Source organism: Triticum aestivum, chromosome 4A (genome assembly GCF_018294505.1).
Source record: "Triticum aestivum cultivar Chinese Spring chromosome 4A, IWGSC CS RefSeq v2.1, whole genome shotgun sequence".
In the NCBI taxonomy this organism is placed as follows: Eukaryota; Viridiplantae; Streptophyta; class Magnoliopsida; order Poales; family Poaceae; genus Triticum; species Triticum aestivum.
This window is the reverse complement of record NC_057803.1, coordinates 582,932,833-582,944,226: the sequence shown is the minus strand read 5'-3', so window position 1 is coordinate 582,944,226 and position 11,394 is coordinate 582,932,833. Positions and strand designations below refer to the sequence as shown.

Below are 11,394 nucleotides of genomic sequence, written 5' to 3'. Positions count from 1 at the left end.
TCAGGCCTTGTAAGATCTGAGCTGCTGAATAAGCCCGTCGATGCACCTCTCATGGCATGCGCCGTCGGCTACGATCTCCTGCATCTTCTTGGCGTTGGCCGTGAAGACCCTCCTGCCGTCTTCCTCCACGGCGACGGCCCGCACCATCGCCGCGACGTCTTCCCGGGTGAACGATCCGTCACTCTCGTTTCTCGGCACCTGCATTCCAACCTTCCTCCCCTCCATGAGTCGCGCGTTGGGCCCCTGGTCGCTAGAGATGGGTAGCATGATCAGCGGGTGGCCGAACAGGAGCCCTTCGATGGTCGAGTTCCACCCACAGTGGGTCAGGAACGCGGCAACGGCGTCGTGCGCCAGCACGCTGATTTGAGGAACCCACCCGGTCAACACGAGCCCGCGGTCGCGCGTGCGCTCCTTGAACCCCGGAGGGAGGATGTCGGCGTCCGGCACGCCGGACGGCTTCCGCAAGGCCCAGAGGAAGCGTGCCCCCGAGAGCTCCAGCCCGAGGGCCAGCTCGTGCACCTGCTCCGCGCGCAGTGGCACCTCGCTCCCGAGCGCGACGTAGACCACCGACTTATTGGCCGGTTGCGCGTCGAGCCAGCGCACGGCGGCGTCCTCCTTGCTGACACCGCGCCCTCCCTCAGGTGACGGTGGGAGGAGGCCGAGAGTGACAACCGGCTTGCCCGCGAGCGTGGTGAGGGCGGCGACGCTCTCGGGCTCCCACTCGGCGCAGCTCCGGATGGCCACGAGATTGCTCCTCGTGAGCGTCAGGAAGTAGCGCTCGGCGACTGTCATCCCCGACGCGTTCTGGGTGATCATTAGCTTTCTCCTCTCCGTCTCGAAGCTCGGCGCTTCTGCTGCCGATCGCTCTTTTCCGACGGCGTCGGCGGTGTGCTCGGACACCCCTGTGGCCCAGGCGGCGATCACGGTTGCGGCTCCCAGGAGAAGCATCACACATGGAACCTATAGCAAACAGTACACGTTGGTATGACCAGGGTTAAAAATTTCAACGTAATTTCAGTGAAATTTCTGAAATTCGCATATTTGAGTGGGTTCCAAAATATTTTTAACCTCAAATTTTTGAGACAGATTCAAACTTATTTTAAAATAAGTTTAAGTCATGTTAAAATTAAGTGAAATTTGAAATCTCAAAATCCGAAATAATTTACATATTACGGTAAGATCTGAAATTATTTTGTTTCCGAAATAAATAAAAAACCTTGGGCATATATGACATCGGCGGCATGGATCGATCGAGCTGAACTTGTACGTACATGGAACTGAAGCAACAGAGGGAAGAAGAGAACCTTATTTTGGACGGCGGACGCGGCGGCCCAGTGGTGGAAGGTGTCAACGATGAGCCAGTCCGGCCTGCTGCCAGCTCCGTCGACGCACGCGGCGCGCAGGAACTCTGAGAAGGGCGCGGCGAGGCCGTCGAAGGCCTCCCGGAGGAGCTCGAACTGGTCGTGCGGGACGTCGTTGGTCGACTCGGCGCCCTCGGGGAGGCCGTCCACGTGCGGGAGCGGCAGCGCCACAAAGTCGACGAGCGGCGCCACGGCGGGCCGGACCGGCGGGAGGCGCGCGATGTTGCGCGGCGTGGAGACGAAGGACACGCGGTGGCCGCGCGACGCCAGGCGCTCGGCGATGTCGAGGCACGGCAGCAGGTGGCCGAAGGCGAGCCACGGGCAGATCACCACGTGCAGCGGCGAGGAGGAGGAGGAGCCGTGGCCGTCGTCGTCCATTGTGATAGTAGAAGCACAACCCACGCGAACAGATCGGATTTTCTTGTACTCCATGGAGTATTGCTCTTTATATGTATATATACATATACATACACTAGTTGGATCGATCGCGGGAGTCCATCCTCAACGCAATAGTACGAGATTGTACGTCATGGATGACACTTTGTCATTGTCCATGGGATCACTGCATAAAGCTGGCGGGCTCGCAACAGTTTGTATGGAGCTGGAGCTTGACATGTCCTAGGGAGCCAAATGGCGCCAATTGGGCTGAACTGAGAGAAGGAAAGACTGGATGATACCATAGACGACGACATCTCGTTTACCATTATTCTTCAGGGAAAAGATTGGGTAACTGTCAAACTGTCAATTCGCTCCATCGATCAGAGCATATCGCCCCGGATTCCCATTGTTTTCTGCTCCTTGAGGGCGATATATAAGGTGCACCTTGCTCCCGGCCCCCGATTCCTCGTTACTCCCGGCCGTGGCCGTAGACCTCTCCCGTTGTTCACCATGGCCGCCTCCGAGTTCGAGCCCTCGTCTCTGCACGTCGTCATCTTCCCGTGGCTCGCCATGGGCCACCTGCTGCCCTGCCTCGAGCTCGCCGAGCGCCTGGCCGCGCGGGGCCACCGCGTGTCCTTCATCTTCACCCCGCGCAACCTCGCCAGCCTCCCGCCGGTCCGGCGCAACCTCGCCGGCCTCTCGGACGGCGCCGAGTCCACCGGCGACCTCCCGCCCGACAAGTCCGACCTCCACAGAGCGGCGTTCGACGGCCTTGCCGCGCCTTTCGCGGCCTTCCTCAACGCCGCCTGCGCCAGCGGCAGGAGGCCCGACTGGATCGTTGCCGACTTCGTGCACCATCGGATCGCCGCTTCCGCCCAGGACCGCAAGGTGCCGTGCACCATGCTTCTCCCGTGCGCGGCTGGCGTCGCGGCCTTGGCTGGCTCGTCGTCGGAGTCCATGGACGCGGCGCCGAGGTTCGAGGCTGAGCTGACCAAGGCAACGTTCGCCAGGGAAGACGCGTCGGGGGCGTTCGTCATGGGCCGCTTCTTCATGACCTTGAAGACATCCAAGCTCATCGTTCTGCAGAGCAGCCCCGGGCTGGATCCCGACGCGTTCCCGCTCCTGACGAGGCTCTACGGCAAGCCGGCCGTCCCGCGCAGCCTGTTCCCACCGCCGCCCGACCGCGCCCGCAGCGCCAGCAAGAACGCCGAGGACGACGCGAGCATCACGTGGCTTTGTGGAGCGCACGGGCGGGCACCGGCTCGTGGCGGCGCGGTGCGTTCCTCAGGCGAGCGTTCTGGCGCACGGCGCCGCGGGCGCGTTCTTGGCGCAATGTGGGTGGGGATCGGTCCTCGAAGGGTTCAAGTTCGGACGCCCCTAGGTCAGTCTGCCGATCGCCGGTGACCAGGGCCCCAACGCGCGGCTCATCATGGAGGAGAGGAAGAATTGAGATTATCTATAAATAATGGGACATGTTTATCTTGGCCCTGACTGACCTTTGTAAGTTGGTTGAAACTTTGTTCGTGTAAGTTGATTTTGGTACAAGAAGAAGAAAGAGAGGAGCTTGTCTTCCGCTCATGGAAGAGAGGCGCTCGTCGTGTCGTGTGCGCACTGCGTGACTCTACTTCTTTCACTTCAAACCAAAACAAGAAAACGCACTGCCATCAGAGAAAAGTGACTTCCGTTTGGCCCTGCTCGGCGTGCCCTAAAGCTGTTACGTGCCAATTAGGCAAGGAGTCGTAGGCCACGTAACGCGAGCACCTGGTTGCGGACCTAGGAGCAGGACATGGGTAGTTAGTTGTCATGGTAGCCCAAGCTTGGGTTGTTGTTGTTGTTGTTGCCATGGTCGATGCAATGTGTCGAGCCTCCATACATTATGTCACATTGCATCGTATTTCACTTATGGAATCAAATACGTCGAGCCTCCATGCATGCATTATGGCATGCGGCAAGGCATCAAGCTGGATGCAGGTGGTGTCGACGTTCCGCGGGCAAAAGAAGGTGTGAAGAAGACAAGGCATGCAGGAGCAAGATCAATTTGTAATTTTGTATGCTACCAGGCAAAAAACTTGGATCTGATCTTTGGCGCTCTATTCGCAATTCGTCCATGCTTTGGACCGCTTCTCGTGTTTACTTGCCACTGAGATTTGAAATGAGCGTTAGGGTTTGATGCATGAGTACAAGCGAGGAAACGGCCTTGATGCATGCCCTCTACGTGCCTAGACGTAGGTGCATGCATGCACACAGAGGCGGGGTTCTAGGCCCCAGGCAGCCATGGCCTTGGCCTTGGCCTGAGGCGTGGTGGATTTTTTCTTTGATAACTGTAGCATACTGTGGCAAAAATGTCACTGTAGCTTACTGTAGTTACACTGCTTGTCTGGGAACGTATGCTGAACCTAGCTCCGCTACTGCATGCACACCTTGCACGTCGTCTCCTCTCGATCCAAGGACCGGGCGATGGAACCCTAAAAGGCTAAAATAGTACGAGGAACATTCCATCGAACACTCTGGGTGCGAGAGCACACACATGCTCGGCGGCAAAGTTCTGCTCCTCTCTTCATTTTTTTTGAGCATTAGTATAGACACAAGCGCTCATACACACGCGCATACACTCATTCCTATGAACGTACACACGCACACCCTACCCCTATGAGCACCTCCGAGAGACTGAGCCGGCATATCATCTTGAGATTTAGCACCTCCGAGAGACTGAGCCGGCATATCATCTTGAGATTTAGCACCTCCGAGAGACTGAGCCGGCATATCATCTTGAGATTTACGAAGTCACCGTAGGCGCCTCGTCGTCGACGGGAACGTCTCCTCCCATTAAAAGCGCATCGCCGGAAATTCTGAAATAAATCCAGAAATAATGCGAGCACCAGTATTTGAACCCTGATGGGTTGGGGATACCACTGTCCACCTAACCAACTCAACCACAGGTTGATTCGCCTCTCTTCATTCTTCTTGTACTACCAAAAAGGAAAATTCAACTTACGCCAAACAAACAAATCTTTTCTCCACCATGTCCCAATATAGATATAGATAGCTCAAAAAAATTCCTACCCAACTGCCTAGTTCCTACAAGATCGTAAGTGCTGAACAAACAAGTCGATGCACCTCTCGTTGCACTCCATGCTCGCCACGACGTCTTGCAGCGTCTCGTTTGTAGATGAAGACGTAAGTGAGTTGCGAGAATTCCGGCGGGCGGTTGCGAAAGACGAAAAGAAAAGGTTTGATCTCCCACGGAATTTGATTTCCCCTCACTGGGAATACACACAAACAACTAATGTGCTTGCAAAATTTGAAAAAGAAGATAAAAATAAAAATAACAAAATTTGCATGGCAAGGGTGGACATGCAACTGAGTCAGTGCGAGTTGTGTGTCGATTTTCTGTAGACTCTAAGAGCAGCCCATCTGTCATCTGCGGGAAGAAAACACACACACTCTCTTGATTCGCGAGAGAGACTTGGGGATAGTGTGTGTAAGCTCACAATACTACTATAATTTTATGGTGCATAGGGTTATACTAGCGCCGAAAAAAGCGCAGCGTCACGCTGCGCCCGTAAGAGAGCCCGTTTGAATTTTTGTTGTTCGTTTGGTTAAAGAAAAGGAATAGGAAGTGAAGCGAAGAGGTTGGTTGAGTGACCTTTTCTACGACGAATAGTTTCGTGCAGGTCTTTGGGTAGTTTCTTCTGATTGAACGTGTAGTACATCCTTTTCAGCAATTAATCTATTATTAGTATATTTCTATCAAAAGAAGCAAGAAATGGTTTATTTTTTCGTAAACTATTAAGAGGGCTTATTCAACAGTTGACCCTGAAGAGAATGTTTAGGTGCTTCACACTTTGGATTGTCGAGTGGCAATGACACCTTACATGCTATATCTTCATCTATATTTGGTTATATTCTATGGAATGTTTGGACAAAATTATAGTAACTCTTTGTTCCTATCTATATTATGGATCAACTTCGCTATCTTATGTTTTGACACACCGTTCTCTTACAAAGCCATGAAAATGAACCTCATTTAGTATGAAACCTTTTTGTTATAAACATTTAATTCTTACTTATAAGGTGCTCCTGATCGAATGAATGAGAATTTAGGTGGTAAGTCTTCTCACCAAGTTTGTTCTAATAAGATTATTGTCTTGTCAACTTTGAAGCAAAATATAATTAAGTAGTTTATGTTAGAAGAAGATATACAATGCACCATATTGATCGGATCAATTGTCTAGACATAGAATATATACAAAATCAAGTTTTGCTTTGTCTTTATCCATAGAATATGCTCACTAAAAGAGATAAATTTTGCATTGGATAGGTAAAATATTACTCTTCTCTCGATTGTACGTAGGAAAGAAAAGCGTGGACCGGGAGGCGCCCCCAAATCCCCGCCGGCAGGCTTCCCGTCTCCCGTCCCTTCCCTCGCCGCCGCCACAGGGCGCGACCGGGCGAAGCCCGGCCGGCGGCGGCGGCGGCGGGGCCCCCTTTGCCTCCTCGTGCAGCAGTTCTTCGCGGGCGGACGTGGCTGCTTCGAGGTGTGGTGCAGCGGCGACGGGGCACCACAGCGCGGCGCACGCCAGCGGTTCGAGGCGGCGGCAGATCGGCCACGCGGTAGGCTGTGGATGGCGGCGCATCGGCGACCTCGCTTCCCCGCGGCAGGAGGTCTCGCGATCTGGTGCGTCGCGGCCACCAAGGACGGCGGCGGAGTGACCGGATCGGTTCGCGGCGGCGCGGCCGGATCTATGCCCATGCGTGGGCCTTGATCGCTGGTCTGCCGTCGGCACGGTGGTGGGTGCGACTCATCGGCAGCTGGGCAGATCCGCGGGATTCTACCCTTGTCTGGTCCTTGACAGCGTGGGCAACTCCGGGGGAAACTCTAGATCTCTTTGGGATCGAACGATGGCAGCGCTTTTGCGTCGTAGTCCCTCTTTAGGGCATTGTTTTGGAGTTTACTCCGGTTGAAGGGACCAGCGACGTCGGCGGCGCACGTCTGGTGGAGCAATTGCCGATAAAAATCGCGCCGACTACGGTCATGGCGGACGATGGCGGCATCTTATGTCGTTCCCTTGTCGAGGCATCGTCATTGCAGTCTGCGTCATCAGGTTCGGGATGCTCCGAGGGAAACCCTAGATCTGGGTCTTCCGGATCAGACGATGATGGCGTTTTATAGCTTTCCCTCCTGGGGGCATCGTTTTGGAGTAAGTGCTGGCTAGGGGGATGGTGGAGCGGTGCTTCATCTCACACATTGATGGCGGCGGATATCGGCGGCATGGCGCTGTGGAGGCTCGGCGTCCGATGCACGGAGATGGACTCGCGCAGGAGGAGGTTGCTGTCCGGCGTCATGGTGACGTCGATGGCAGAGTGGCCAGACAAGGTAGAAGCCTCAGTATGATCTGAAGACGGACCTGTGGAAGATGGCGGCGACGACACACGAGTGCCTCTGCCCGGATTGTGTTCCAGACCCGGCATGTGGCTCGGCTGGGGCTTCCGAATGAGTTTCGGCTTCCGGCTTTTGATGTTAGGCTTAGGTGAGTGGTTTGGGTAGTGGCCCAACTAGCACCCCTTCATCATTTTGAATAGGAATAGTGGCATATGCTGCCAAGATGGTGGATTCAGGCACATTGTTGTAATACTTTGTAAGGTCCTTGAGAATAATCAATAAAGTGGCCGTATGCATCTTCCAGATGCAGAGGCCGGGGGTCATCCACCTTTTCTAAAAAATAAGGAAAGAAAAGCATAATACAAAATAATCTTTTATTGACACTTTAGAATTTTTAATAGGGCATCCCATTAAATGGCAACAAAGTCCAATCTCTATGTTCTGGTGCTGCAATTACAAAATAGATAAAGGACAAATCAACAGGAATTTTTTTATTCAAGAAGGTGACGTACCATGAACGTTAAAATAACCTTTTGGGGGGGGGGAGATAGAAACATTGTGGGATTTATTGCAGATTTATCCACCAGAAAAACGAAACACATTAGGAATCGAGAGAGAGATGGAGCAGGAGAGAGAAGGAGCGTCGGAAAGAACTGTTTTAGTAGAAGAAAGTGGTCGATGATGTCTCGCAAAGAGTGCTAACAAAGCAAGATGACGTACCATGAACGTAAAAAGAATTTTTTTGGGGAAAAAGATAGAAACGTTATGGGATATATTGCAGATTTACCCACCAGAGAAACGGAACACAATAGGAATCGGGAGAGATGGAGACAGGGCAGGAGAGAGAAGGGACGTCGAAAAGAATAGTGTTAGTAGAAGAAAACGACCGATGATGTCTCGCAAAGTGTGGCCAGTGAGTGAGATAAGCGGTGAGTGGTAGGACTCGGATCGAGAAATTTCTGAGGTAAACTGACCTACAAGTGTAATCACCCCACATAAATTTTCAACAGTGGGTAATATAAAAAATCAAAAAAGGAAACAATCCTTTACCACTTTTGTTTAAAAACATCTCAGGGTTTTTAAATATATTTTCCTCAGTTTTCTGTTCATGCAGATGCACAGGGTATTGTTCATTCAAAGTTATATTCTCTTTTTCCGGAGTGGGTATAGGTATATATTTCGGTTTATTCAGCGAGTATGTAAACACCAGTCACGCAAACACTGTTGAGTACGAAATTATTGTTTCGGGAATAGCGTTTTGACTTATTCAGATTTGTTTTTCTAGTTTATTTAGGTTACTGTGCTCCAAAATCATACTTCCTCCGTAAACTAATATAAGAGCGTTTAGATCACTATTTTAGTATTCTAAACGCTCTTATATTAGTTTACAGAGGGAGTATGTATTATTTCATTTAAACTGTTTGAGGAAAATAAAATCTTGGGGTACCAGTGCGTAAGAGCGGACCTAAAGAAAAATAAAATGAGAATTTTTTTAAACAAAAAAATCTATGATGATATTCAGTGCGTAAGAGCGGATCATATGTATTTCGTTTAAACCGTTCATCATAGGCACATAATTGAACATCACCTTTCCAAAAAAAAAAAGCCACACTCTTCCCGCTTTACACTGCTCATGTCCAGCCACTGTGCGTGTTAATGTTTAGTTACTGTTTACTGATATGGATTACATCTTGTTACTGTTCATCATCACTGTTGCTAATGTTGACGTTGCTGCAAAATGCACACTAGATGCCGACAAAAATTCAAAAAAACCAGGAAAAGCAAAGCCTTCCCGCTTTAGTATAGTAACTTATATGGCGCATTCGGCTTAAGCCGCTTAACGACTATCGTAGATAATATATGGTAGAAAAATACAAAACTAGTTTTTCTGTCAAATATATGAATATTTTTTAAAATCTATGAACATTTTGAAAACTTTATGAACATTGTTTGAAATTAAGATGACTATTTAAAAAAATTGAGAACATTTAAAAATATGGGTATGTTTATTTTTTTTTGAAAATTAGAAAACACAAATATTTAAAAAATGAATATGTTTTAAATTTTGTGAATACCATTTAAATTTCGTGAACAATTTTAAAAGGGTTGCCGAAGTGCAAAGTGAATATATCAATGAACGGTGATGATTGGAATGTTAGCGAGCCTCTATCAGCACCTACTACAAAGAAGAGGGGTATGCTTTTCTTGAGTCCAGATAGGCATAAATCTAAGAAATGCACTAAGGAAAAAAAGTAATAAGGCTCACAACATAGCTAGGTTTTGAGGGAGGTATTTATGGTTGGATACTCCTCATGACCCAACTATCATTCCTGTAAACATTGTGATAGATCAATAAAACCTAGATTTGTGTGCTAAAAAAACCCCAAAACACCTTGAGTACACTGACTGTGGAGGCCGGCTGGACAATTCACAGCCTGTCCATCGACTCGACTGATCCATAAATAATAATCTACTGACCCAAAATGGTGTAGCCAGTCCCATAGTATAATGATGCAGAGGCAGGACATTTCAACCTCCTTTTCAAAAAAGAAGAAGAATAAAAGCACAAGACGATTTGATTGATTTCGTAGCTAGAGACCACATGCATGGTGAAGCTCACAAACATCGATCTTGTGTAAATCATGTCACAAGTCATCCCTATACGTATAGATACACATACAAATAGATAGTGATCTACTTTTTTTTTGCGGGGGAGATAGTGATCTACTGATCTTGTACTTAGCGTAGTGTCAGGAATTTGCCCTGGCATCACTAGCCGACGCGACGGCAACTCAACTCTGATCTACCAGGAAGGATCCTACGCTAGCTGGAGACCCTCCAGGACCTTTGCGCCGCCGCGCCGCCGCTCCCAAAGGCTGGGGGCGTTCTCTTCCAAGGCCGGCCGTCTCACCACCGGCGCCGGCACCGGCAGCGGTGGGTCGAGCTCAAGCGGGCTCGGCGCACGGGCACCCCTTGCGCTCCCTGAAGACGACGTGTCACTCGCCACGTCCCGGACCTTGGAGTATGCGCGCGTCTTCCTCCCCGTCGACCGCCAGCCGAATAGCCCCATCAGCAGCCCCGCCAGGCTGCCGCACGGGAGGCCCGACGCCGCCGGTCCCCTCGAGGAGGCCGGGCAGCGTGCCCTCGAGCATCTCTGTGTGCCCTTGACCTGCCCCATGCAGCCGATCCTCGGCGACGCCGGCGCCGGCGCGACCCCGGTGTCGCCACGGTCACCGACGGCCACGTCCTTCTTGTCGAGCTGCGCCTTCTGCCATGCCGACGGGGACAGCAGGATCGGCGAGCGAGCGGGCGCGGCGAGCTTCTTGGCAGCGTCGCCCCTCGCCGGCGCAGGCGGAGCAGCCTTGATCGTCACGAGCCATGCTGGCTTCGGTGCCTCGACGTGGTGGCGCCGGTGCCGTGCCGCCATGGAGCTAGAGCTGGCTAGAACAATCGGCGCCTGCAGCTCGCTCTCGTGCTCTCCGGTCACCGGTGCGCGCAAGTGGAACTCGCGTCTGAAGTGTGCGAGGGGTTAACGGGTTGAAAGCTGGTTTATATGCAACGGGGCGGGCGTGTGAGACACGGTCCACAAAACGTTAGTACTCGTGAGTATTGTGATGATGACACGAATTGCCGAGTCAATTAGTCAAGTCGTTGTTGGCTCTAGGAACCATTGTAGCATGCCCATCTGTTCCACCAAAGGACAAGTAAAGTAGCTAGCCAAGCGGTCAGTATCGGTGCAATTTCCTCATGGCCGTCAGCACCTAATTCTTTTTTTAAGTACACACACAAACGACGCGCATACACTCACCCTTATGAAGGCACACACTCATATTCTACCCCTATAACTATATGAGCACCTTCGAAAGACTGAGCCGACATATCATCTTGAGATTTACGAAGTCACTGCAGGCGCCTCGTCGTCGACGGAAACGTCTCCTCCCACTGAATGTGAATCGCCGAAAATCCTGAAATAAATGCGAGCACCAGGATTTAAACCCTGGTGGGCTGGGGATACCACAGTCCCTCTAACCATCCAACCACATGCTGGTTCGCGCACGTAATTCTTTTCAGTTTTACTATTTCTCAGTTGCCTGTGAATTTGTTATGCATCACTCAATTTGCAAGAAGCCCCGGGCGGAGATGGGGGCACCATGACGAGCGGCAACGAGAAATGGGGTCACCGGCGAGGCCTCAGTTGGGAACAACCCGGAGCCGGTGACGATGCGGCAACGGTGACCCCGGTCGAGGGGACTTATAGGTGTGTTGTGTGCC

At 51.3% G+C, this 11,394-nt stretch overlaps 1 protein-coding gene across 1 annotated transcript; it reads right to left on the bottom strand.

Moving 5' to 3' along the window:
• Positions 1 to 1,769, bottom strand: LOC123087159 (putative UDP-rhamnose:rhamnosyltransferase 1). The gene is made up of 2 exons (XM_044509076.1): positions 1,305 to 1,769; positions 1 to 960 (listed from the first exon to the last, which is right to left on the bottom strand). The coding sequence occupies exons 1-2, from the start codon at positions 1,737 to 1,739 to the stop codon at positions 1 to 3; spliced, it is 1,395 nt and encodes a 464-aa protein (XP_044365011.1). The 5' UTR covers positions 1,740 to 1,769.
• Positions 1,770 to 11,394: the final 9,625 nt, after the last annotated feature.

What these genes read in the sequence shown, in the direction of transcription:
- LOC123087159 (XM_044509076.1), bottom strand. Translation starts at nt 1,739, where the DNA reads ATGGACGACGACGGCCACGGCTCCTCCTCCTCCTCGCCGCTGCACGTG. An exon ending in CGTCCGCCGTCCAAAATAAG is followed by an intron (nt 961 to 1,304) that starts GTTCTCTTCTTC and finishes TGTTTGCTATAG; the next exon opens with GTTCCATGTGTGATGCTTCT.